Consider the following 24,767-nt stretch of genomic DNA (forward strand, 5'->3'; position numbering starts at 1 on the left):
CGCGCGGTTGTTGAGGCGCGTGTGCAGTCCTTGCGCTTCCCCGTGTCTTTGTGTACCTGTGCGTGGTTGTGCAACTCCTCTCTCCTCTCGGAGAGGTAGGGGTGGCGGGGGGGTGGGGGGGAGTAGGAATGTCGCCGGCGGGGCGCTCACGTGGGTACGTGGGTGCGGAGAGGGCCGGCTGTGCATCCGGCGTGGGCGGCATGGAGCGACCTCGCCCCGCCCGCCGGGCCCCCAAGCCCGCCCTCCGCAGCCCGGCCTCGGTCACCTCGGTCCCCAACTCGGCTCCCCGGCTCCGAGTTCCCGCCCCCGCCTCCCGCTCCACACCCCCTCCCCCCCAGTCTCCGCCTTTCTCTGTCTCTCCGCCGCGGCGTCTCGGAGACCGAGAGGCCCGGGCGCCCGCCCCCCGCCCCCGGCCCCAGCCCCCGGCTCTGCCCACGCCCTCCGCCCGCCAGCCCGGCAGCCAGCGCAGCGCGGGGCCTCGCTCCCCGTGCGTCCTGCGGGGGTGGAGGCGCTGAGAGGCGGCGAGAGCAGCCGGGGAGGGGGGGTAGAGGCACAGACTGAGGCGCGGAGGCTCGGAGAGAGAGGACGTGGAGGGAGGGACGGAGCCTGGACAGCGGTGGACACGGCATCGCGCGCAGGGAAGAGCGCAGCGCGCAGCAGGCGCCGAGCGCCGGGCATCCGGAGGGGCAGCCTGGGTGGTCTCCGGCCGTCCATGCACAGAGCGCCCTCCCCCACAGCTGAGCAGCCGCCGGGCGGAGGGGACAGCGCCCGCCGGACCCCGCAGCCCAGACTCAAGTTAGTGGGCAGAGGGAGACAGCGGGGAGTGGAGATGGGTGGAGCTGGACTGGGAGTGGGGTCCGGAGGGCGGAGGTCGCGGCGAGGACGTGGGGAACCGGGACGGGGGTGGGAGGTGGAGACTGATGAAAAAAGGGGGTGCGTCTTCGAATGAAGGGACCCTGGGAGCAGCCGAGGATCCGCTGCAACTTGATGTGAAAGAGCGGCACCTGATTCTCCATTCCCAGTTTATTCGGTGGGCCTGAACTGGCGTGTGAGCCCCCTGTAAAGACTGTGGGAGTCCGCAAGTGCCAGGAGAAGCCCAAGGACTGGAGTTGGCAACAGTACCCGGTGGGGCGCATTCAGCCGGCTCAGTCTGCAGCTGGCGCCGAGCGCTGCCCCCCCCCCCGGGGGGGGTCCCGCACACGTCGGCGCCTTTCAGTTACGGGAATAGCAGCAAAGCCCTGAGCAGCCAGGGGGTGCCTTCGGCGTCCTTTGCCCCTGCTGCCCCTTCGTTCACAGCGTGAAGAGGGGCGTCTGGGTGTGCAGCCGCTCCCCCACTCCACTTGAAAGTGTGGGTGGAAATTAAGGGAGGCGAGAGTAGGCGGGAGCCCCTAGGCGGGGTTCGCCCACAGACGCTACCGCTGTGGGAGTGTGTGTGGGCGGATTGGCCCCAGAGCAGAACAATCGAGCTCCCCTCCCCTCCCCCACCGTCTGAGCTGAAGGGACAGAGGGGAGTGAGTGGGGAAGGTCACTGCTTGGAGAGGGGCCAGCGGGGCGCGAGGGGAGGTTACTGGGCAGCATGGGAGGGCGGAGGGGGCGGGGTGGAGAGCTAAGGTGCATCAGGAGTGCCTGATCCCTGGGCTAGCTGAGGGGCACAGGAGCAGGGGTCAGCCTGGCTCCTAGTGGGAAGACCAGGGAAGGGGACACACCCCTCCCTCCCAGCCACCCTGGTAGAATGCCCCCAAGGGAGTGCAGGTGGCTCGCAGTGGTCCCCAGTGTCCACTGTGGGAAGGATGAGTGGGACATTCCCCTTAGTGTGTGATGTCACTTGTGTTGAGGTGTTTAGGGTGGAAGGTGAGGGCCAAGTGTTTTGGGGGAGAGAGGGAGGGCCAGCCATCCCAGGGGTGTGCCTAAGGTCTTCTTACCCCTGCCAGAAAGGGCAAAGCTGAGGATGGGGTGGGGGTGGGGGCGGTGAGCCTTTGACTCCCGCCAACAAGGCCCTGGCTTTGGGTGCTTCTGGCTAGTGTGGGATGTAGTGGCATGTCAATGCCTCCGAGTAGTGCCCAAGTCTCAGAGTCTGTGCTCAGTGCTGGGCGCTGCTGGGCAGAGGGAGAGAAGAAACCGACGGAGAGAGAGAACAATTGTTAGTGTGGGTTGGTACCCAGCCGGGGGCCTTGCACTCACTGTTTCTCTCACGCCCCTCCTTCTCAGGCCCAGTGCCCGAGCCATGGCACTGCCTCGGACGCTGGGGGAGCTGCAGCTGTACCGGGTCCTGCAGCGGGCCAATCTCCTCTCCTACTATGAGACGTTCATCCAGCAGGGAGGGGACGACGTGCAGCAGCTGTGTGAGGCCGGCGAGGAGGAGTTCCTGGAGATCATGGCACTTGTGGGCATGGCCACCAAGCCCCTCCACGTGCGGCGCCTGCAGAAGGCACTGAGAGAGTGGGCCACCAATCCAGGGCTCTTCAGCCAGCCGGTGCCTGCCGTGCCTGTCTCCAGCATCCCGCTCTTCAAGATCTCCGAGACTGCGGGTACCCGGAAGGGCAGCATGAGCAATGGACACAGCAGCCCAGGAGAGAAGGCGGGCGGTGCCCGCAGTTTCAGCCCCAAGAGCCCCCTTGAACTTGGAGAGAAGCTGTCGCCACTGCCGGGGGGTCCTGGAACGGGGGACCCCCGGATCTGGCCGGGCCGGAGCACTCCAGAATCAGACGTTGGGGCGGGAGGGGAAGAAGAGGCTGGCTCACCTCCCTTCTCCCCACCTGCAGGGGGAGGAGTCCCTGAGGGGACTGGGGCCGTGGGTCTGGCAGCGGGTGGGACTGGGGGGAGTCCAGACCGCCTAGAGCCAGAGATGGTGCGCATGGTGGTGGAGAGCGTGGAGAGGATCTTCCGGAGCTTCCCCAGGGGGGACACCGGGGAGGTCACGTCGCTGCTGAAGCTGAATAAGAAGCTGGCACGGAGCGTGGGGCACATCTTCGAGATGGACGATAACGACAGCCAGAAAGAAGAGGAGATCCGCAAGTACAGCATCATCTACGGCCGCTTCGACTCCAAGCGGCGGGAGGGCAAGCAGCTCAGCCTGCACGAGGTGAGCCCCCTGGGCCCCGGGGGCGGGGGCTCGCCCTCAACTCAGGCCCCCTGCCGCGGGGCTTCCATCCTCAGAGCTGGCAGAGGTGCAGGGGAGGAGGCCCCAGGTGGTTCTGTGTTGGTCCTCCAGAGAAAGCTGCCTGGTGGTGTCAGAGCCCGAGCAACCATCCTGCGGATGGGCCTCGCTTGTCCCGGGGCGCAGGGCTCTGAGCAGGTCTGGGTAAGGCAGCGGGGGAGGAGCCGGGACTCTGACTTGCCCCCTCTCCACAGCTGACCATCAACGAGGCTGCTGCCCAGTTCTGCATGCGCGACAACACGCTCTTGCTACGGAGAGTGGAGCTCTTCTCCCTGTCCCGTCAAGTGGCCCGCGAGAGCACCTACCTGTCCTCCTTGAAGGGCTCCAGGTGAGACCCCTTTCCCCTTCCAGCCTGGAGTGCTGCCCAGGAGTTGAGTCATGGGCTAAGCTCCAGCTCAGGCAGCTCTAGGCCTGCTTCCCAGCCACCTGCATGCCCTGCCTTTGGCCAGGTCAGCTCATCTGAGGGCTTATTTCCCCATCCCTTTCATCTCGGTCTCCCCCCTCCCCCATAGCAGCTGTGCTTAGCCAGGAGACTCCTCCCTCCCCAGCCAGCTTCTTTGCAGAAATTCTCAGCCATGCATGTCTCTGGCCACATCACGTGACTCTGCCCAGCCTCACCTGGCTTACTCTCCATCTTTGCAGACTGCACCCTGAAGAACTGGGAGGCCCCCCACTGAAGAAACTGAAACAGGAGGTGTGTTTTCTAGGGTTCCTGAAGGGGGCTGCCCCACCCCCTTCCTTGCCAGGCCCTCATTCTCCATCCCTTCCGCAATCTGGGGTGTCCACAGGTTGGAGAGCAGAGTCACTCTGAAATCCAGCAGCCTCCCCCAGGCCCTGAGCCCTATGCACCCCCGTACCGCCCCAGCCTGGAGGAAGACAGCGCCAGCCTGTCCGGGGAGAGTCTCGATGGACACTTGCAGGGTGAGCGTGCTCCAGGACACTCCTGTCCCCACCGGGGGGGGGGGGTGTCAGAGGGTGGGAGTAGGGAGGGACGATGAGCTGGGAGGCAGCTACCTGCAACAGGGTTCAGGTGCTGGGCTCAGTGGGGACCAGAGGGCCTCTGGGTCTGACTTTGCGGTTGAGGGTGGGGGTTCCGTTGGCTGCAGCCCCTTACCTGACCAGTGCCCATGCCCACAGCTGTGGGGCCGTGCCCAAGGCTGACGCCGCCCCCTGCTGACCTGCCTCTGGCATTGCCAGCCCACGGGCTGTGGAGCCGCCACATCCTGCAGCAGACACTGATGGATGAGGGGCTGCGGCTCGCCCGCCTCGTCTCCCACGACCGCGTGGGCCGCCTCAGCCCCTGTGTGCCTGCAAAGCCACCTCTCGCAGGTGAGGCAGCCAGCAGTGCTGTCCCAAGCACCCCGGCCACTCGGGCCCTACACAGCAATCCAGGTGGCCTGGGGCCAGGTGGGAGGACCAGGGAGACCCTCACCCGAGGGGACAGGAGGGTGGGGAGGCAGCAGGAGGGTCTGGCTCCAGCCAGCCAGGCTGAGACTTGAGGAGAGCCAGAGCCTGCCGGGCTGGTCCTCGTGGGGCGGATCAGGGCTGTGGTCCTCGCGGGGCGGATCAGGGCTGTCGTGGCTCTGTGACCCAGGCGCAGGGCTACAGAGAAGGGGCAATGGAGAGGCACCTAGGGAAAGCTTCACTGGGACTTCCCTCTGTGCAGGAGGGTGGAGCAGGCTGGGAGTTGCGGGGACCAGGTTGCCCCGCTTGGCGGCAGGGGAGCCCCAAGGGGGCTGCTTTGTGTGTGGATAGGGGAAGAGGGAGTGGGCCAGCAGAGGGCTGGGCAGCGCTGGGCTGAGAGTGACGCAGCAGACAAAGCCACCAACCCTGGCTTGGTATTTTTAAACTGTGTGTGGGTGGGAAGTGGGGGTGGGGACTGGAAGGGGGGCTCTGCTTGAGGGAGGAGCTGGGAGGCTGGCTTCCTGTGTTCCCCCCTGATTTGGCTACCAAAATCTTGGGGGGCCATGACAGGGTGGGTGGGGGCCTGGGAGGGGGTGGCTGAGCCTGGGAAGGGGGGAGGGGAAGAGGTCAGAGCCAAGCCGCCCCCGCAGCTCCCTACAGAACCAGAAATTCCAGCAGAACAGAGGCGGGAGAGGCAGAGAGCAAGCGAGTGAGCTGCACGGGGCCGTGCAGGGGAGGGGGCTCCACACACACTTGGGGTGCGCACCCCCTCCTGCAGGCAGGAGGCAGAAGCTCAATGACCCGAGCTTGTCCTCCCAGCCCTTTCTGCCCCTGCGTTGTCAGCAGTCTCGCCCCCGCCCCGGGCTTCTAACCTCCCCTTCTCCCCTGCAGAATTCGAGGAAGGGCTGCTGGACAGATGCCCTGCCCCGGGGCCCCACCCCGCTCTGGTGGAGGGTCGCAGAAGCAGCGTGAAGGTGGAGGCCGAGGCCAGCCGGCAGTGAGGGGCAGACCGGTGGCCCCGGACCCGGGACCCCAGACTTTCGGCTCCCACAGACCCCGGGATCTCCCTCCCTGGAGTCCAGTCATAGCTTCTCCAGCCTCCCCACCTGCTCCATGGGCGTAAAACTGTGGGGCTTCAAGCAATAACGAGCAGGGGCCTGGTGTGGGGACCCGAGCAGGGTGCGTGGTGCCCCCAGCCCCTACCCAGAGCAAGGGGACCAGGCCTCCCGCCTCCTCCCACAGCTCACTCCCATTCTTCCCATGCTGGCGGCGGTGCTGTGAGCAGTTGGATTGAGTCTGGACATGGGGGAGGGGGACTTCGCCGGGAGGTCCAGCAGCTAAAAATGGCAACAATTTCCCCCCAGAACCGGGGGCCTGGACACACTGGACCTGCTCCTCCTCCCTGCCCCTTCCCCATCTTTGTGCTTCTAGTTTGTCTCTTTACTTTAACAAGTGCTGCAGTCTGCCTCCCATCCACACCTCTTCCCCGCCCCAAGTCCTCAGCAGTGCGCTCCCCCCTGCCCTCTGGCAGGGGTGGGTGGTGGATGTGGGATCCCCTCGGAGGCCTGGGTCCACTCAGGGTCTCCTCCAGCTGGGGGCTCGATCCCAGCACCTGTCTGAGCAGTTAGAGCGTCTTTCTTTTCAGATTGTGTACAGTAGATTATTTATTTTGTTATTTTGGAATAAAATTTATTTTATGGCTTAGGATCTATGACTCCCCTTCCCCACCCCAAGAGAGAGAAGGGATGGGACAGGCCAGGCTGGGACAGTGAAGAGAAGCTGGTGGTGTAGGGGGCAGGACAGACAAGAAGCGATGGAGGGCCAAGCCTGGACCAAAGACTCACACTCCCTGGCCCCTGAGGGCAGCATCAGAGGTCCTAAAGCTACAGCCACATGTAGCTGGCATAGCCACATGGACCCAGCTGGGCACAGTCATACTGGAACCACAGCACGTTGCGTTAGTATACGTTAGCCGGCACAACAGCTGGGGTCCTGTGCAGTGTCTTGTACTCCCAAATTTGTGTCGTCAACATGGGCAAAAGCAAGATAGGCACAGATTGTATGTGGTCACATAACTGACGTGTAGTATCTGCATTAACATGTCTTGGGTACACACACTTGGGCAGCTGCACACAAAGGAACTTGGCCTTGGGCTCCTGCATACTGTTAGACCAAAAGCCTCCATCAGAGGCTGCTGGGGTTTGTTTCTTAATCTGGGCAAAACCTTGTCAACACCCACGTGTCCAGAGCCCTCCTGTCCTTCCACCCAGTGTCCCCCCTGAACAGCTTCCCCATTCCCCCAGGGCTAGGACCCAGGCCCAGGCCCACTATCTCAACCTCCAGTGCCAGTGCGTGTGCACGTCTCTGGAAGTGTGTCGTGGACCCTGGCTTGGGATGGGCAGAGGAGCCCTCCACACCCCAACCCATGCCCCAGGCCAGCCTCGCCTGCTCAGCCCCACCTTCCAGAGAGCTGTGTGTGCATGTGTGTGCTGCAGGTGCAGGCATGTTGGGGCATGTCTTGCTTTGAAGCCAGAACTTCCCTTCCACTGTTGGAAGGGGATGGATGGGGGTGTGCAGTAGGAAGGAAGGAGTGGAGCAGCTCCACCCACCATGCATTCTCCCAGCAGAGTCTTCCTTCTGACCAAAGGGTGGGTGGGGCTGGGAGGGTGCCTCCCCGTCTGCTGCTTGGCAGGAGCAGGAGCCGTGTCCAGGGCAGGTCCACAGGGCGGTGGCAAAGCCGTCTCCCTGGGCTCATCCAGCTGGGCTCACCAGCTGGGGTTGGCTCTTAGGTCCAGGTGGGACATGGAGATCCCAGTCTGCCCATAGTGGGAAGGCTGGAGGAGGGGCTGGGGTCCCAGGGACCCTCCCCCTGCCTCTCCTTGCCCCTCCAGGAGAAGCTTGGTGAGGTCCTGTTCCGTGGGAGGCATCAGGGGTGGGAACATGTCTTCACTGGGCCTGCAAGGAGAAGGGGGAGAAGCGGTGGGGTGGGCAGGGCATGCGCTCCCCTGGCCCTTCTCAGCCACCCCCCCACCCAGGCCGCCACTCACCAGGTGTTCTGGGGGAACCCTGCCACCTGCTGGCCCAGGCAGCTGTCTTCTGCCATAGTCACATCTGAGCACAGCGGAGGCTTGGGGCTGGACACGGCATGCTCCTGAGGCTGGCACTGCAGCAGGCTGGGGGCCGGAGAGGGGAATCAGGAGGAGGGGGCAGAGAGGGCTGAAGAACGGGGAGCGTGGGGTCAGCAGGGGCTCTGCCACTCACGAGGGGTGAGGCTGGACGAAGGGCAGGTTCATTTGGCTCAGGCTAGGGGATATCTGCAGGCGAGTCCTGGAAGCAGAAGGAGGTCACAGTCAGAGGCGGAAACAGCTCCAGCTCTCCCCGTCTTAGCCGCGCTGACCACGTGGCCCCGCACAAGTCGTCTCCACACTGAGCTCGGTCTTTTCAGCTATGACATGGGTGTGTGCCGGAGGTTGCATTAGCCGATGTCCAGCATTTCTTTGGATTGTGAACTCCGGTGGTTCCAAGCCTGCTGCTCCCCATCTCGGCTTCAACTCTCCGAAGGGGAAATGGTGTGACTGGACTGAGGGTTAATAAACGGTTCACTGGGGAGGAGAGATGTCTAGGCCCCTTCAAGGGCAAGATAGACGGATAAATGAAAACCTGGGGTGGGCATTTGGCCGTTAAGTCGCTGCTTGGGACGTCGACATCCCCTATAAGAATGCCTGTGTGCCTGGAGTCCCCAGTCTGCTTCCAATGCTGCTTCCTGTGAATGTGCACCCTGGGAGGCAGCAGGGACGGCTCAAGTGGGTCCCTGCCACCTACACCGGAGACCCAGATTGAGCTGCAAGCTCCTGGCTTCAGCCTGGCTCAGCCTTGGCTATTTGGGAAGTGAATCAGCAGATAGATCTCTGTCTTTCAAATAAAACAAATACACACACACACACACACACACACACACATATTAATGCTAAGAATCAACAGAGGGGCTGGCGCTGTGGCGCAGTGGGTTAATGTCCTGGCCTGCAGTGCCGGCATCCCATATGGGCGCTGGTTCGAGACCTGGCTGCTCCGCTTCCGATCCAGCTCTCTGCTGTGGCCTGGGAAGGCAGTGGAGGATGGCCCAAGTCTCCTTGTGTAGGAGACCTGGAGGAAGCTCCTGGCTCCTGGCTTTGGATTGGCGCAGCTTGGGCCATTGCAGCCAATTGGGGAGTGAACCATCAGATGGAAGACCATTCCCTCTATCTCCCTCTCTCTCTCTCTCTCTCTCTCTGCCTCTCCTCTCTCTGTGTAACTCTGACTTTTAAATAAATAAATCTTTAAAGAGGCCGGCGCCGCGGCTCACTTAGGCTAATCCTCCGCCTTGCGGCACCGGCACACCAGGTTCTAGTCCCGGTCGGGGCGCCGGATTCTGTCCCGGTTGCCCCTCTTCCAGGCCAGCTCTCTGCTGTGGCCCGGGAGTGCAGTGGAGGATGGCGCAAGTGCTTGGGCCCTGCACCCCATGGGAGACCAGGAGAAGCACCTGGCTCCTGCCTTCGGATCAGCGTGGTGCACCTGCCGTAGCGTGCTGGCCGCGGCGGCCATTGGAGGGTGAACCAACGGCAAAGGAAGACCTTTCTCTCTGTCTCTTTCTCTCTCTTGCTCACTGTCCACTCTGCCTGTCCAAAAAAAAAAAAAAAAAAAAAAAGAATCAACACAGCAGGGACTGTGCTGTGGGACAGCAGGTAAAGCTGTTGCCTGAGATACTGGCATCCCATATGATTGCTGGTTCGAGTCCCGGCTGCTCTACTTCCAATCCAGCTCTCTGCTGTGGCCTGGGAAAGCAGAGGAAGATGGTCTGAGTGCTTGGGCCCCTGCACCAAGTGGGCAACCCAGAGGATGCTTTTAGCTTCACCCTGGCCCAGCTCCAGCTTTTGTGGCCATCTGGGGAGTGAACCAGCAGTGTCTCTCTCTCTTTCTCTCTCTCTCTTCTGTCTCTCTCTGTAACTCTTCCAAATAAATAATTAGAAAAAAGGAATCAACACAGCAAATGAAAACAGTGGATTTCAGTTCAGTGGCAAGAAAGAAAATATTTACCTAGCCTTTGTTTCCAGTGAAGGACGCAGCTCAGCTTTATGCATTTGATGAACGCACATCTAACCTTCACAACAATCCCATGCGGCAGGGATTATGACTGTCACCATTATTATTCCTCATATTACAGATGAGACACCAGAAATGAGGTACCTTGGCCAAAGGCAGGAAGCAGCAGAGGCAAAATTCGAACCAAGGTACTCTGGACCTAACTACCTCCAGGGATCTGCGTTGAGGCACAGTGGGTTACATCACCACCTGAGGCCAGCATACCATATGAGCTCTGCTTCCAATCCAGCACCCTGCTAATACTCTTGGGAGGGCAGTGGGGGTTGGCCCATGTACTTGGGCCCCTGCCACCCACGTGAGACAGGATGGAGTTCCAGGCTCCTGTCTTCAGCTTGGCCCATCCCAGGCCATTGCAACCATTTGAGGAGTGAGCCAGTGGTTGGAAGATATCTCTGTAAGTCTGCTTATCAAAATAAGTAAACCTTCAAAACAAAACAAAAAACCCTACAACATGTAGCCTGTGCAGTGAGCACACGTTGCCTCAGCCTCTCCTGGTGATGCCAATGCCACACCCTACGCAGTGACACAGCATCCCCACCCCTGCCCCACACCCAGAGGCTCCGACTTACTCCGGGAAGGCTGACAACACCCCGACTGAGTCCTCTGTGGGAAGGCCTTGGTAGGGAATAGAGTGTGCAGGCGGCGGGTAGACTTGGGACCTGGGGAAAGAACACAGAACCCCTGATGCCAGCCCTTCTCCCAGACTCCCCCACACCCTGCCTTGGGAAGAGGAATCCCTTTCAGGGAAAGGCAAGTTCCGGACTCTTCCCACCCCTGTAAGCCCTGTCTGTCCCTGGTGCTCCTTACACATCTGGGCCCAGCTGCATGGCAGACTCCAGGGGCATCCCAAGGTCATAAGAGGGCATCATGGCAGGCATCTGGGGCTCCGGGGTGGGAAGAGGCTGGTCCCTGGAGGAGACGGGGAGGCGGGGTGAGGTGACTGGCCGAGGACTGATGCCACGCTCCTTCCTGCAGTCAAGTCCAGCCCCCAGCTCTCAGACACGCTGCCACACTCACCTTTCCACGGTCATCTTGATGGTAGCTGGGACGTAACCCCTGCCGTCCTTTCCCATCTGTTCAGCTGTTGTGGTAAGGAATGGGGAGCCATGGAGTGCTCCAGGGTGAGGGAGTTGGGGAAGGAGGGTGTGGCAGGCAGAAGCGGGGCTATGAAAATAGGGTGCCAAGTCAGGAATGGCACAGAGCAGGCAGGGAGAGGGGGCGGCCAGGAGCAGGGAGGGGGCGGGCGCCACGAAGCCATCAGAGCCACTAGCTCCAGCTCACGCTTGTAGTGGCTCCGGAAAGCCTCATCCTTGGGCTTCTTGGGGTAGAGGTTTTTGAGCTGAGCGAGGTCCCGGATCCGGTCCCCCAGGGAGCGAATGGAGAGGTCTTTGGCTGAGAATGGCTGAATGTTCTCTATCTGTGGGGAGCCTATGGTAGGAAGGAGACCCTGGGTCCCCTCGGTCCAGGCCTCGGTCCCATCCCCCACCCCCTCTGTGGGCCCCCCTCTCAATCCACCAGGGCAGAGGTAGAGGGGCCTTTCATTCCCGTGGTCTCACAGTGAGACCGGGAGGTTCAGCCCATGGAGGGAGGAGAGGCGCTGGACTTAGGAAAACTTCCCCAAGACCAGCGTTGGTATCAGGGAAGACCAGACAGTGCCTCCCCCCACCCCACCCAGCAACCCAGGAGGACACAGGCACGGAGGCAGAGGGCCGGCTGGGGTGACCTCACCATCCTGGCCCCGGATGACGTGGGCGATGGTGATGCCCCCAATCTCTGAGTCGCTGAAGCGGAGGAGGAAGGTTCCGTCAGGCTCACCGAGGAGAAGGCTCGTGACGTACTGCTTGCTGATGAAGCCAACGATCAGCCTGGCCGGGAGGAGGGAAGGGACGGGCTGCAGGCACTGGGGACGCAGAGGGAGCAGCAGGTTCAGCTGCTCAGGCTCCCCCCCAGCCCCGGGGGCGGGGGGGCTGGGGACTCACCGGTCGGACCAGTAGCTCCTGAGGCAGCGTTTGGTGAGGTCCAGGACGCCATCGAACCACTGCCAGAAGGTGAAGCCTCGGCCCAGCAGGATCTCCTGTGAGATGCCCGGGAAGCTGGCGTGAGCAGGGGAGGCCAGAGCTGGAGGCTGACGGGGCGGGCACTGGGCTGCGAGGGCTGAGCCACCAAGCTGGGCCCGAGACCAGCCACTCCCCCGGGGCCTTTCCTCATGCTAACCTTTGGGACCTCTACAAGGTCGTGGTGGGAGGTACCATAACCATTCCATCTTACACAGGCAGAAACGGAAGCCCAAAAGGGTCAAAGGACTTGCCCAGGTCTGCACAGCCAGTGAGAGGCAGCAGCTCCAAGCCCAGGTGGTCTGGCGCTGAAACCCCCCCACAACCACTGTGCTACCCCCCTCTCTAGTGAGGCCTGGCAGGAAGGTGACTTGCTGAGTGGCATTGTCCTGCTTCCTTTGCCAGCACATCCTCTGGTCACATGAGCTTTGCTTTCTTCCTCTTTTTTTTTTTTTTTCATTAAATTTTTTTTGACAGGCAGAGTTGACAGTGAGAGAGAGAGACAGAGAGAAAGGTCTTCCTTTACCGTTGGTTCACCCTCCAATGGCCGCCGCAGCCAGCGTGCTGCGGCTGGCACACCGCGCTGATCCGATGGCAGGAGCCAGGTACTTATCCTGGTCTCTCATGGGGTGCAGGGCCCAAGGACTTGGGCCATCCTCCACTGCACTCTCTGGCCACAGCAGAGAGCTGGCCTGGAAGAGGGGCAACTGGAACAGAATCCGGTGCCCCGACTGGGACTAGAACCTGGTGTGCTGGCGCCGCAAGGCGGAGGATTAGCCTAGTGAGCCGCGGCGCCAGCCTCTTCCTCTTTTTTTAAAGGGCCATCCATGGCAGTGTTCGCCCAGCTGGTGGTGAACCAAGACACCAGATCTCTTTTTCCCCTATTCTTGCAAATGAGCCACATCATTCTGAAGGCAATAAAATACAGTAGTTAAGAGCAGGAATAGGGGCCGGTGCCATGGCTCACTTGGTTAATCCTCTGCCTGCGGCACCGGCATCTCATATGGGCACCGGGTTATAGTCCCGTTTGCTCCTTTTCCAGTCCAGCTCTTTGCTGTGGCCTGGGAAGGCAGTGGAGGATGGCCCAAGTTCTTGGGTGCCTGTACCCACATTGGAGACCAGGAAGAAGCACCTGGCTCCTGGCTTTGGATCAGCGCAGCACTGGCAATAGTGGCCATTTGGGGGACAAACCAATGGAAAGGAAAACCTTTCTCTCTGTCTCTCTCTCTCTCTCTCAAAAATAATGAAAAAAAAATTTTTTTTAAAAAGAGCAGGAATAAGGGGCCGCTGCTGTGGCACAGTGGCTTAATATGGTGAATGTGCCGCTCGCAGCACTGGCATCCCACACAGCAGTGCTGGTTTGAGTTCCAGCTGCTCCTCTTGCTGTCCACCCACCCACGTGGGAGACCTAGTTGGAGTTCCTGGCTTCGGGCTTTGGCCTGTCCCAGCCCCGGCCTGTTAGGGCCATTTGGGGAGTGAACTAGTGGATGGAAGATCCCTCTTTCTCCGCATTCCACCCCGTGATTCTCCCTTTCAGATAACAAATCAGTGAATCTTTAAAGGAGAACAGGAGTCAGGAATACGGGGCTCCATCCTCATCATGCTACTCACTTGCTGTGAGACCTTGAATAAGCCACCTACCCGCTCTGAACTTCAGGGTCCTTTCCTATGAGATGGGGGTAAGAGCCGTACCTGTCCCAAAGGGGTGCTAGAAGGATCAAGTGAGCCAACACACACAGGGCACCAAGCAGAGTGCCTGCCTGGTGTGTGGGAACTGATCAGCACGTGACCCTGTGGGGTTTCATCTGGTGTTGGCAGTAGGAACTGTATTCTCAATGGGTCCAAGTCATTTTGAATCACAGACGTGCCCATGCACCATCTAGGAGAATCAGGCAAGTCCCCAGAGAGGGGACAGAGGGCTCCCAGGCCAAGCCTGGGGGTGTCAGAGGAGGCCTCCTGCTGGCTGGCTTCCAGGGCATGGGGAGGGTCCCCGGGGAGGGGGCTCGGCAGCCCTGAGTGGTGCAGCGGTGAGGAGCTCTGAGGGGGAGGTCGGAAGGGCAAGGGAAGGACCTTGTTGAACTGTGACCAGGACACAGAGCGGTGCTGGAAAGCCTCCACGTTGAGGCTGTTGTCATTGAAGATCTTCTGGGCCAGGAAGAGGAAGTGCTCTGGGAGCAGCCCCCGGTTGGTCCCCACCTCGGCCATGAACTTGAGGTTCAGAGTTTCACACATCTTCTCCCAGGGCACACGCTCAGCCACCACAAAAGGCACACGGTCCTGGGAGGAAGAGGGAAGGAGCGAGCACTCCAGGCCATCATCCCGTGTTCATAGGCAGAGCCTGCCCCTCCGCACACGCACACAGCGGCTTCTCAACAGAGGGCTCACAGTGCGCCAGCACAACTGTGCTTAAGCCTGGGTGGGAGAGCTTGGAAATGGGAAGCAGGCCCACTCGCTGGTGCCAGCCGCCCACCCCCCAGCCCCACCCTGCCGCGGCCTTCTCCTGGGTCTTCTCTCACCATCTCCGAGAAGGCATTGTCCCACAGGATGGTGGCTTTGGCGTTGTTGTCTTGGTTACCATGAACGATGACCACCAAGGGCAGAGACAGGGCCTGGAGGGGGTGAGGAGAGTCTCCTCTTAGCAGAGCAGCAGGGCTGGCCGGGGCTGGCTCTGAGCATCTGGGAGCTGAAGGGACTCTCACCCCGGCAGTTAAAGCTCCTGGCATGCTTTTAGCCTGCAGCTCAGGCAGGCTCTTAGAGAGAAGGGGTCTGTGCAGCCTGAATTCCAGGTGATAAACACTTAGGAGCTGTGTGACCTGGGCAAATGCCTCAACCTCTCTCTGTCTCAACGGCCTCATCTGTCAAATGATAGCTGGTAACAGAGCCCGTCTCATAAAGCCTCTGAGAAACCCAAATGTGTGTGTGTTGCACCAGCGAGTGCCCTGGTCCATTAAGCGAGTGCTTAGTAAGTGCTGGACCACCCAGTTTCCTGCTGCGAGCTTCCCCTGCTCCAGTGCGCCTGCGTGAATCCCAGAGGCGACAGCAGGCTGCCCCCCCCCACCCCGCCCCCAGCGGCGTGGGGCAGGGCTGCGGCTCACCTGGAGCTGGACGGGGACTTTGCCAGGGCCCAGCGTGAAGCTGGTGGAGAAGAGCACAGCACACTTCTCCTCGGTGACCGACTCGGTGCCCTTCCGCTCACACCGCTTGATTTTCTTCAGAAGCTGCCGGTGGGCGGAGGGAGAGCAGGGGTGAGGGCGTGAGGGCAGAGGCCGCTGCCCTGGGGCTCCCCAGCCTCCTCTCCAGGGACAGTCCCAGCGTCTGAGGAGCCCCGGCCCCCTGGGGCCCCTCACCAGGTTCTTGAAGAGGGCGGAGCAGCAGTTCCCAGGAATGCTGTTCTCCAGGGACGCGGTGTTGTTGAGAATTTCTCCTGTGCTCTCTCTGCCGGGCGGGCGGGACAGCGTGTGAGCCAGGTACACGGAGGGGCTGTGGTCCACGGCGGGGACGCTCACTGCCACTGGCCCTAAGTCTCCACGTCCCTGCTTGGGCTCTTAAGGGAGGAGTCCCCATCACAGCCAAATCATGGCGTCCCCACTCCCTTCCAGCCCTGAATGGGTCCTTGCCTTTTCTCTGTCCTGCTCAATGGGGTCTCCACACCCACGTGCCTCCCTCCCCATCACCCCACTCCATGGTGCCAGCCCCACAGGCTCCTCTTAGAGCCTCCATCACTCCCGAGACCCCCTCCGGCCCCTGGTCCAGCTCCAGCTTACGCAGAAGTGCCAGGTCCCTGGGGCACACTCAGCTCCCTCGCCTGCTTCTCGGTCACCATCTCAGCCCTGACCAGCGGAGGCTTGGCTGAGGCCCCCAGGAACCGCAGGCCCAGCAGGAATCGGACCCCTGCCTGGAACTTGGTCTGGGTCTTCAGAACCTGGGGGGGCTGCTTCTCCACCAGGAAGGAGCTGGGAGGAGTGAAGAGGTCATGGAGGGGAGGTACGGGCTGGCTCCTCCCGGGCCTGTCACTTGACTCTGGCCCCCTCCATCCCCGGGGGCTCCCAGGACACACCTGGTGACCAGGGTGTGCAGGACTTCATCCAGCCGGCTGATCAGCGGGGCCCGGGTCTTGGGCTCCAGCTCCGCACCAGCCGCCCCTACCTCCTGCTGTAGCTGGGAATAAATGTCCACCAGGCTCTCACACCTGGGGCCAGGACCACGGTCAGGGGGCGCAGGGTTCAGGCTGCCTGCTCTGGCCCAGACCCCCTTCCCCTAACCCAGAGAGAAAGCAGGTGTGCAGGTGGGCCTGGGTGGAAGGTGGTTCTGGGACCTGCCTTGGCTCAGGGCAAGAGGCTCAGTCTAAGGGACCACACCCCCTGTGGAAAGCTGGCCATCTCTTCCCCAGCTCTGAGACCCAGGACAGCTCCCAGCACAAAGAGTGCTTTTGAGTAAACTGGAAGATGCCCCCCTGCCTATCAGGCTCCTAGGGCCAGCATTGAGCAAAGCTATTTAGCTGCTGCCTGCAACATGGACATCCCATATGGGAGTACTGGTTCGAGTTCCAGCTGCTCCACTTCAATCCGGTTTCCTGCTAATGATTCTGAGAAAGCAGCAGAGAATGGTCCAAGTGCTTGGGCCCCTGTTACCTGCATGGGAGACCCAGAAGGAGTTTGTTGCTTCTGGCTTCAGCCTAGACCAGTCCTGGCCATTGTGGCCATTTGGGTAGTGAACCAGTCAATAGAAGATCTCAGTCTCTTTCTGTCTCCCCTCCCCCACTTTGTCTCTCCCTCTTTATTGCTATGCATTTCAAATAAATAAGTAAATAAATATTTTTAAAAGGCTCCCTACTCCTCAGAGCCTGAAGCCTGGAGAGAGAGGCAGGACTTGAATAAGCCCCGACTTGTGCCCTCCCCAACAGGGCACCCTCTACAGGCTGCGGCCGGAACTGCAGTGTACACAGCCCTGCAGGAGCTGGCTTCTCTGAGTCTCAGTCCCCTCCAAGCCCTCCCTCCTGGCTTCTCACACCCATGGGCCCTCTAGCCGGGAAGGCAGGTGCCCACCCCCAGCCCTCCCCCTTCCCCATCGCCGTGAGCCAACCTCTCCTGCAGCGGGGCCAGGCTCTCCTCAAAGGGTGCGCCATTCCCTGACAGCTGCTGCTGCCGCTTCCAGATCTGGATCCTCTTCAGCACCAAGGCCTGGGCTGCCTCCAGCTCCCCCACGGCCACCTGCAGCAGCGTGGCCAGCGCCTGCAGGCAGGGAGGGGCCCCAGCTAGGATTGCCTGCTGCCGCGTCCTCACCCAGCTCTCCGGACAGGGCTCTCCTCACTGTAGCGCCCCCTCCCCAGGCTGTGTCTCTCTGAGCTCTAATCGCCATCTGAGCAGCTGCACTTTGAGCGCAGTCTCCACCTCTCAGGCCATTACTCACCTCATTTGGGCCTGTCCCATTGGCAGGAGTTTCCAGCAAGCTGTGCAGAGACACTGAGGGTGGGGGTGGAAATCAGGGATGCAGATAGATGGGAGGAGCACCCCCACATCCTCCTCAGGACCCTCTTCTGGCTCCAGGCCCGGGCTCCTACCTTGGCCGGCCTCAGGCCCCTGCTGCAGGGCGTCCCGGAGACGGTGGGCCTCCTCCACTCGGTGCCGCAGCCTCTGCAGGGCTGTGCTGAACTTGAGCTCTTCCTGCTTCCAGTGGAAGGGCATTGGCAGGTGGTGGAACTGCGCAGGAGGGAGAGATGCCAACAGGTGAGATGTCCTGCCACCCCCCTGCACTTGGCCAGGACGGGGACCCTCCCCTTACCCTGCTGCCTTCTCCCCTGTGGCAGTTCTCCTTGACCCTCTGTGATCCCCTGAGCACGGGACCTTTCTCCCAGCAGCACCAGCTCCTTACCGCTTGCCCTATACCCACCCCCAGGCCTCATTATCCTCAGCCTCCCTTTGGAAGCATCCTTGAACTTGGCGTGGAGTTCACTCTGGCCTCAGGAACCTCTTCTGCTCACCCTGGGTCTCGAACACTGACCCGCTCGTGAGGTTCAAATTCTTTCTACTTTCTCATGCTCAAATGAAAGTCCCAGAGAGTTGCGTTGGGGCAGAAGGGGGGTATCACATGGTACCTGTTCCATAACAGCTTTTTTCTCCCCTTGAAGAATTTGTCTGAAAATGGCCACCAGCTTCAGGGGGTCCCTCTGATATACACTCTGTGAAAGTGAGGGTAGTGGGCAGTTAGCCTGGCTCTCAGCCCTGCCCTTTCCTCCCTCCAGCCCCCAGGCCCTCACTGTCAAGAGTGCTGACAGACAGCACAACCGTGGAGTCCGGAAGTTTTCATGCATTGGCATACTTTTACAATCTGTTTTGCATGTTAGGTAATAGCTAACCACAGGAACACCAGTTTGCCTCCAACATCCCATCAGTTGTCTCCCAGCACCCACTGTTCACCCCAGCTCAGCCTCCTCGGCCCCTCCCCTCGGCCCCACCTCCAGGGTGCTGATGGGTTGCAAGATGGCGCTCCCCTCGCCTTGCTCTCCCGCTGAGGTCTGGAGGCGCTTGACCGTGGCTGAAAAGAGAGCGCTAGCCATGGAGAGGCAGAAGGCGTCCGAGCCGACCAGGAACTCCCTGTGGAAAGATGACTATGAGGCTCCCCTGACCATGTGCAATACGGTGTCTTTCCTCCTCCTTGTCCTCCGTCTAGGCCCTCTGTGGCCGTCACCCTTGACCCTCATCCCCCAGTCTTGCAGCTGTTGTGAGAAGTGCCCTTGCCCAGCCCTGACTGCCCTCCTGTGGGGAGCAACTGGGACTAGACTGTTACTCGAATTAAGACTTATTGTATGCATCTGCTCTCCCACAATATGGTGCTGGGAGAGGAGTAAACAGCTTCTACACAGCTGCCTCCAGTTCAACCAATAAACAGCAGGACCTGCTCCTGATTGGAGGAGAGCAGCGTACTCGGCGTGTGGGTAGCAGAGTTGGGATTGGTGGAAGAGGACTATAAAGGAGGAGAGAGACAACATGTACCAGGAACATCTATCTGAAGGAACACCTGTGCAGCCCCCGAGAGAGCCGGCCGGTGGTGTGCCACTCCCCCACGGAAGTGGGGAAAGTGGCAGGGGGAACCGCCCTTCCACGGAGGTGGAAGGGTCGGTAGCCAACCCAGGAAGAACCAGCAGCAAACCCGGAAAGGGCCGAGCAGACAAAAGAACAGTGCAGGGTTTAGTCTCGTTCCTCCATGAAGAAGGGAGCGACACCCTCCTCTTTGGCTTAGCCTCCTAAGGCCCTGGACGGGGGGTGCAGGGGGCAGGGCGGGGATTGTCCACATCCACACGCACAGCCTGGTCAGGATGGGATACAGAGTCACTCACTAAATTCAGACGACCACATGGGGAATAACCGCCCCCAAGTCCCGAATTCCATGGCGAGGGGAAGATCTCATCAGAGAGAGAGGATGGGCTGGGGGGATCAGCATGGGGCAGCCAGGACTCACCAGGGCTGGGTCTCCAGCCAGTCTCCCAGGAGATGCCGCAAGTGTGGGGGGAAGTCGACGTAGAGTCGCTGCAGTTTCTCTGGGGGCATCTTGGAGACCAGACCCCACAGAGACATGATGTGGGGTTTGGAGGGTGCCTGGAAGAAAGGAGCAGAACCACTCTGAGTGGTGGCCAAGAAACACAGCCTGTTTTCTGGAGCCTCCAGGGACTGCCGTTAGCCAGCCCTGCCCACGGCCAGAACCCCTCAAACCAGGAGCTATGTGGCCAATGCCTTCAGCAGTGGACACCGGGTCATCGGCGGTGGCGAGAGCTCAGCTGCAGCCTGAGGGGTGGGGACACGGGAGACAGAGACATAAGGAAAGTGCTCTCCTAATTTTTTATTTACATGTTTGAGAGACAGACAGACAGGCAGAAGAGAGCTCCCATCTATTGGTTTACTCTCCAAATGCCTGTAAAACTTGAGGCTGGGCCAAGCAGAAGCCAGGAACCAGAAGCTGGGACTCAATCCAAGTGTTCCACACGAGTGGCAGAAGCCCAGCTACCTAAGCCATCACTTGCATTATCAACAAGTCAGAATCAGGAGCAGAGCCAGGATCCCAACCCAGCACCCTGACACAGGATGTGGGCATCTCAGCGGGTGCTGTGCCTGCTAGGCCGAATGCCCACCCTGGGGAGAGTTCTGCGACATGGTTTGAGCTGCAGCGCCAGCTCCAGCTCTGGTTCTGTGCGCAGAGCGCCTCCCCTCAATGGGTCTCAATCTTCCCATCCATTAAATGGGAGGTTTCAAAGGGAGAACATTCCACACTTTAAAAAGAAGTAGACAGGGGCCAGTGCTGTGGTGTAGCGGGTAAAGCTGCCACCTGCATTGCAGGCATCCCATAGTGGCGCCGGTTTGAGTTCTGGCTGCTCCACTTCTGATCCAGCTCTCTGCTATGGCCTGGGAAAGCAGTAGAGGATGGCCCAAGTGCTTGGGCCCCTGCACCCACGTGGGAGACCCGGAAGAAGCTCCTGGTTCCTGGCTTCAGATTGGTCCGGTTCCAGCTGCTGCAGCCATTTGGGGAGTGAACCAGTGGATGGAAGATTCTCTCTCTCTCTCTCTCTCTTTCTCTCTCTCTCTGCCTCTCTTTGACTCTGCCTTCCAAATAAATAAAATAAATCTTTTTTTTTAAGGTAGACAATTGTAGTTTTTGATCTGTGGGATCTCAATGCCAGCTATTCCCCCTTAGCCATGGGGGATGCATTCCAAAATGTTGCTCAGAGGCCTGAAACCAGATAGTACCTGAAACTGAGCCCTGCATATGCCATATATTTTTGCTATGCATGTATACACATCTATGATAAAGTTCAGTTTATAAATTATGCACAGGAAAGCACTAACGATAGCTAATCATAACCTGGATACAAGTTGAACCATGTACTGTAAAAAAGTCTTTTAAGGTCTATGAATCGTATTTTGATATTTTCCACTTCATATCTTCAGGCCTCGGTTTGCTGCCAGTAACTGAAACCCTGGAAAGGGGAACCGCAGCTAAGGGGGAGCCTCTGCACACAGAAGGTGTAAAATTAGAGCTGCTCTCCAGAGAGTGCGTGTGGAGAACTCTCCTGCTTCTTCTTTCCTCTCCCACCTCCTCACCCCAAAGGTGTCCCTAGAGAAACTTCTCAGAGTTCTCGAACTCTGGGGCAGGGGTCTGGCTGCTGCTCAGGACTACGGAGTGTCCGGGTTTGAGTCGCGACTCCTCTCCATTCAGCTTCCGCTAATGTTCACCCTGGAGGGTGGCAGGTGATGGCTCAAGTATTTGATTCCTTACCTCCCATGTGGGAGACCCAGACTGGGTTCCTGGCTCCTGGCTTCCGCCTGGCCCACACCTGGCTGTTGTGAGCATTTAAGAATGGGCGATCTCTTTCTTTCAAATAAATACATATTTTTAAATATTTATTTATTTATTTGAAAGACAGAGTTACAGAAAGAGACAGAGAGAGAGAGAGAGAGAGGACTTCCATCTGCTGGATCACTCCCCAAATGACCACAAAAGCCGGATCTGAGCTGACCCAAAGTCAGGAACCAGGAGCTTCTTCCGGGTCTACCACATGGGTACAAGCGCCCAAGGCCTTGGGCTATCTTCTACCACTTTCTTAGGCCATAGCAGAGAGCTGGATCAGAGGTGGAACAGCCAGGACTCAAACCGGCGCCCATATAGGATGCCAGCACTGCAGGCCAAGGTTTTAACCTGCTGTGCCACAGTGCTGGCCCCTAAATACATAAAATTTAAAACCAGCCAGCATTGTGGTGCAGCGGGTGTAGCCGCCACCTGGGACACTCACATCCCATATCAGAGTGCCTGGTCCCAGCCCTGGATCCCGTGCTGTATCAGCTTCTGGCTAATGCTCCCAGGAAGGCAGCATATGATGGCCTAAGTGCTCGGGTCCCTGCCACTCATGTGGAAGCACTGGATGGAGTTCCAAGCTCCTGGTTTCAGCCTGACCTAGCACCGGCTCGTTGGAAGCATTTGGGGGAGTGAGCCAGCAGATGGAAGGTGTCCCTCTCTGCCTTTCAAATAAAGACATCTTTTTTTTTTTCTTTTACAGGCAGAGTGGACAATGAGAGAGAGAGAGACAGAGAGAAAGGTCTTCCTTTTCCATTAGTTCACCCCTCAATGGCCGCTGCGGCCGGTGCGCTGCGGCCGGTGCGCTGCGGCCGGCGCACCGTGCTTATCTGAAGCCAGGAGCCAGGTGCTTCTCCTGGTCTCCCATGCGGGTGCAGGGCCCAAGCACTTGGGCCATCCTCCACTGCCTTCCTGGGCCACAGCAGAGAGCTGGACTGGAAGAGGAGCAACCAGGACAGAATCCAGCACCCTGACTGGGACTAGAACCCGGTGTGCCGGCGCCGCAGGCAGAGGATTAGCCTATTGAGCCGTGGCATCGGCCAAGAAATTTTTTTTTTATTCTAGGACTCCATAAGATAATCTGGAAGCCATCAGGCTAGATGATGAAGAAGACGGTAGAGTAACAACTACCATTTCTTACGTACTTACTCTAGGAAGCACTACACTCAGTGCATTAGCTCATTGGAGACTCACAACCAATTCTAAAATATATAACTCTCCCTTTCCACAGGGGAGGAACTCAGGGATCAGCAAGGTCCTCGACATGCCCGGAGTCACTCAACAAGTGTGAGGCCAGCACCCCAGGACTACTTCCAGCTCCAAATCCCTCGTCCTGAGAAGCATGGAGGGAGGGTGGGAGGAGTCTTGAGGGAGGAGAGACAGAGAAAAAGTGAAACTGTTGAGGAGGAGAGAGGGTGAGAGAGGCTGGAGGAAGAGGGGGGTGGGAGCCTGGAGTGAAGAGTGAGCAGACAGAGAGGGCGAGACGCGAGGGGGAGGGGAAAGGCACAGCGGGGCAGCAGGGGACAGGGCTACCTCCCATTTCTACAGGGTGGGCTGGGCGAGCCAGAGGTTCCCCACGGGTCTCCCAGGTCGGGGCTCTCACGCTAGCCCTGTCCCAGAGCCGAGCCAGAGGACAGGGAAGGGAGCTCCCAGAGTCTGTCCTAACTTGGTAACCCCAACATGCGGCCTCTCCCCGTCCCAGGACTCCCAAAGGGATGGAAAACAGATGCCCCTTCACTGGACACAGCTGTGCCAAACCCTCTGGCCCTTCTCCCCCTCCCCCCCATCCCCACTCTCAGCTCTTCTCCTCCCAAGGCCAGAGGCTCCTCCCGCAGGCCTCTCCTCTCTCTCCCCAGCCCCAGGGGTTGGGCACCTTCCCGAACACTGCTTGTCTGGGTTTCAAATTCAAGGCAGAACTCCTTCCCTCTCTCCCCTCCACAGCCCCACTCCACGAGGATGCTAGGATTCCAGGCCTTTGACCCCCTGCCCCTGCCCTGCTGGGGACTGGGGACTGGGGTGATTCCCAAGTAATAGGCAGCCCCCCTTTCCTCTTGGCACAGCCCTGGCTTCAAATTTCCACCCCTTCTCCAACCATCGGGACGACTCACTTAAAAAGGCTGAGTCCATCGGCCTGGCCAGGCCCAGGGCCCCTTTGGCCTCCAGCCCCCTGAAAGAGGCAGAGAGGGAGGAACCTCCGTGTCAGGGGGCGGGGCCAAGGTTCCCTCCCAAACAGGGTCGGGGAGCCAGACATCCAGGACCTCCTAGGGGCTGGGTGATCCCGAGTTTTCGGGCCGCGGGGCCACAGGACCCAGAGTCAGGAGAGCGCCCGCTTCTGGGTTGCCCCAGGAATATATGGGGCTGGGGGCGGGGCCGGCTCAGCGCAAGGAGGGTTAACTCCACGCCGCCGCCCGCCCGCAGGGAAATCTGCAGCAGCCGAGCGTGGAGCAGTTTGAGGGGGAAATTCCCCCTCGACCCGGGCACCATGAGGTCTACTTCTGGGGCTCGCTCACCCTCAGCCACACCCTTGAACAGGAACATTTGGCGAGGACAGGATGGGGCTCTTACCGGGACCCACTGCGCCCTGGCATCAACCTTCTGCGGAGGGGCCGGCGCTTCCCCCCTTCCCCCGCCCCAGAGGGCAGAGGGGCGCCCCCTCCCTGCAGCCTGCTCTCCCTAACTTCCCTGCTCTGGAGGTGTCCCGGCAGGTGTGGGGGAGAGTGCCCCAGGGGGTGGGTGTGACGAGGCCTGTACTCACCCCCGACAACTCTGGCTGCTGGAAGCTGCCAAACCTCCCTGCGGCCCAGAGCTGGGCCCCCACACCCCGCCCAGAGCAGGAGCCCCACACGCACGCACCCAGGACCCCCACCCTGCCCGCCTCCCAGACATCCCCTCACCTTGGCAACCCCTCCGCTGTCTTCTCCCTCTCAGCAGGCACTGCCAGGCCCCATGGGGCTGGAGCTCTGTCCACGAGTTCGGGGCTGCCCGGCAGGCACCCCCTCCTCCTCCACCACCACCAGAGAGAGAACAAAACTCTCTCTCTCTCTCTCTCTCTCTCTCTCTCTCTCTCTCTCTCTCTCCCCTCTCTCTGGCCTTCCTCTTCGGTGCAAGCAGTAGCTGCCCCGGCCCGCTGTTTCCGGCTTCTCAGTCTACCCAGGTCCCTCCCTGGAGCTCTGACGACACAGAGAAGAGAAAGTGGGCCGGAGGAGGAAGAGGAAGAAAGTGGGGTGAACGTGTGTGCCTCCCGGGCTGGGAGGGAGACTGCCGACAGGCCAGGGCTCCTGCCGGGCTGGAGGGGAGCCCACCCCCACCTACTCTGGCCCCCTCAAAAGTGATCAACTTTTCTGAGTCACCTACTCTCAAGCCGAGACGGGCGGCCCCAGACTGCCTGACTCTCGCGCTCAGACTGTGCCCAGGGCTGGGGTTAGGGGCCACGAGGCACCGGGCTTCCAGCACCTCTGGAAAAGGAAACCCCTCTGCACTCGGCGCTGTCTCCAGCGGAGGACCCTGAAAAGCAGCCGGGGCTCCCCTCCCTCCTGGGCCCGGCACGCCCTGGACGTCGCGTGACCGCTGCTGGGAGCTGGGGGGAGGGGATGCCTCCGCTCAGAATTCTGGAAGCCTCCAGGAGTCCGTGGGCAATTGCAGCCTGGCTTTGCCCGCTCTTTGCAGGGTAG

At 60.1% G+C, this 24,767-nt stretch overlaps 2 protein-coding genes across 5 annotated transcripts; one reads left to right on the forward strand and one right to left on the reverse strand.

Annotated features, from left to right (window-relative positions):
• The first annotated feature begins 156 nt into the window (after positions 1-156).
• NAB2 (NGFI-A binding protein 2) lies at positions 157-6,266 on the forward strand. Of its 2 annotated transcripts, XM_002720926.5 has the most exons (7): positions 163-795; positions 2,209-3,082; positions 3,352-3,485; positions 3,800-3,851; positions 3,946-4,078; positions 4,295-4,486; positions 5,453-6,266. In XM_002720926.5, exons 1-7 carry the CDS (start codon positions 713-715, stop codon positions 5,560-5,562), a joined length of 1,578 nt encoding a protein of 525 aa, XP_002720972.3. In that variant the 5' UTR covers positions 163-712; the 3' UTR covers positions 5,563-6,266. The 2 variants fall into 2 exon arrangements, with proteins under 2 accessions (XP_069908540.2, XP_002720972.3); XM_070052439.2 differs by lacking the exon at positions 4,295-4,486 and having other exon boundaries at positions 157-795.
• STAT6 (signal transducer and activator of transcription 6) lies at positions 6,196-24,601 on the reverse strand. 3 transcript variants are annotated; one of them, XM_051832911.3, is made up of 23 exons: positions 23,991-24,217; positions 23,205-23,263; positions 19,213-19,349; positions 18,209-18,347; positions 17,849-17,932; positions 17,315-17,453; positions 17,164-17,216; positions 16,837-16,985; positions 15,812-15,943; positions 15,519-15,707; positions 15,102-15,189; positions 14,850-14,972; positions 14,271-14,363; positions 13,825-14,031; positions 11,680-11,774; positions 11,429-11,565; positions 10,982-11,128; positions 10,718-10,781; positions 10,508-10,609; positions 10,270-10,359; positions 7,823-7,888; positions 7,609-7,734; positions 6,196-7,516 (listed from the first exon to the last, which is right to left on the reverse strand). In XM_051832911.3, exons 3-23 carry the CDS (start codon positions 19,326-19,328, stop codon positions 7,327-7,329), a joined length of 2,529 nt encoding a protein of 842 aa, XP_051688871.1. In that variant the 5' UTR covers positions 19,329-19,349; positions 23,205-23,263; positions 23,991-24,217; the 3' UTR covers positions 6,196-7,326. The 3 variants fall into 3 exon arrangements, with proteins under 3 accessions (XP_051688871.1, XP_002720983.1, XP_008272420.1); XM_002720937.6 differs by lacking the exon at positions 23,205-23,263 and having other exon boundaries at positions 23,991-24,601; XM_008274198.5 differs by lacking the exons at positions 23,205-23,263; positions 23,991-24,217 and adding an exon at positions 24,451-24,579.
• Between the last annotated feature and the right edge of the window lie 166 nt (positions 24,602-24,767).

This window comes from Oryctolagus cuniculus, chromosome 11 (genome assembly GCF_051225735.1).
Source record: "Oryctolagus cuniculus isolate XC-2025 breed Fujian yellow rabbit chromosome 11, ASM5122573v1, whole genome shotgun sequence".
Taxonomy (NCBI): domain Eukaryota; kingdom Metazoa; phylum Chordata; class Mammalia; order Lagomorpha; family Leporidae; genus Oryctolagus; species Oryctolagus cuniculus.

What these genes read in the sequence shown, in the direction of transcription:
- NAB2 (XM_002720926.5), top strand. Translation starts at nt 713, where the DNA reads ATGCACAGAGCGCCCTCCCCCACAGCTGAGCAGCCGCCGGGCGGAGGG. An exon ending in TCCTCCTTGAAGGGCTCCAG is followed by an intron (nt 3,486 to 3,799) that starts GTGAGACCCCTT and finishes CCATCTTTGCAG; the next exon opens with ACTGCACCCTGAAGAACTGG. An exon ending in TGCAAAGCCACCTCTCGCAG is followed by an intron (nt 4,487 to 5,452) that starts GTGAGGCAGCCA and finishes TCTCCCCTGCAG; the next exon opens with AATTCGAGGAAGGGCTGCTG.
- STAT6 (XM_002720937.6), bottom strand. Translation starts at nt 19,328, where the DNA reads ATGTCTCTGTGGGGTCTGGTCTCCAAGATGCCCCCAGAGAAACTGCAG. An exon ending in ACAATGCCTTCTCGGAGATG is followed by an intron (nt 14,032 to 14,270) that starts GTGAGAGAAGAC and finishes TCTTCCTCCCAG; the next exon opens with GACCGTGTGCCTTTTGTGGT. An exon ending in TTTCCGGAGCCACTACAAGC is followed by an intron (nt 10,782 to 10,981) that starts GTGAGCTGGAGC and finishes TTACCACAACAG; the next exon opens with CTGAACAGATGGGAAAGGAC.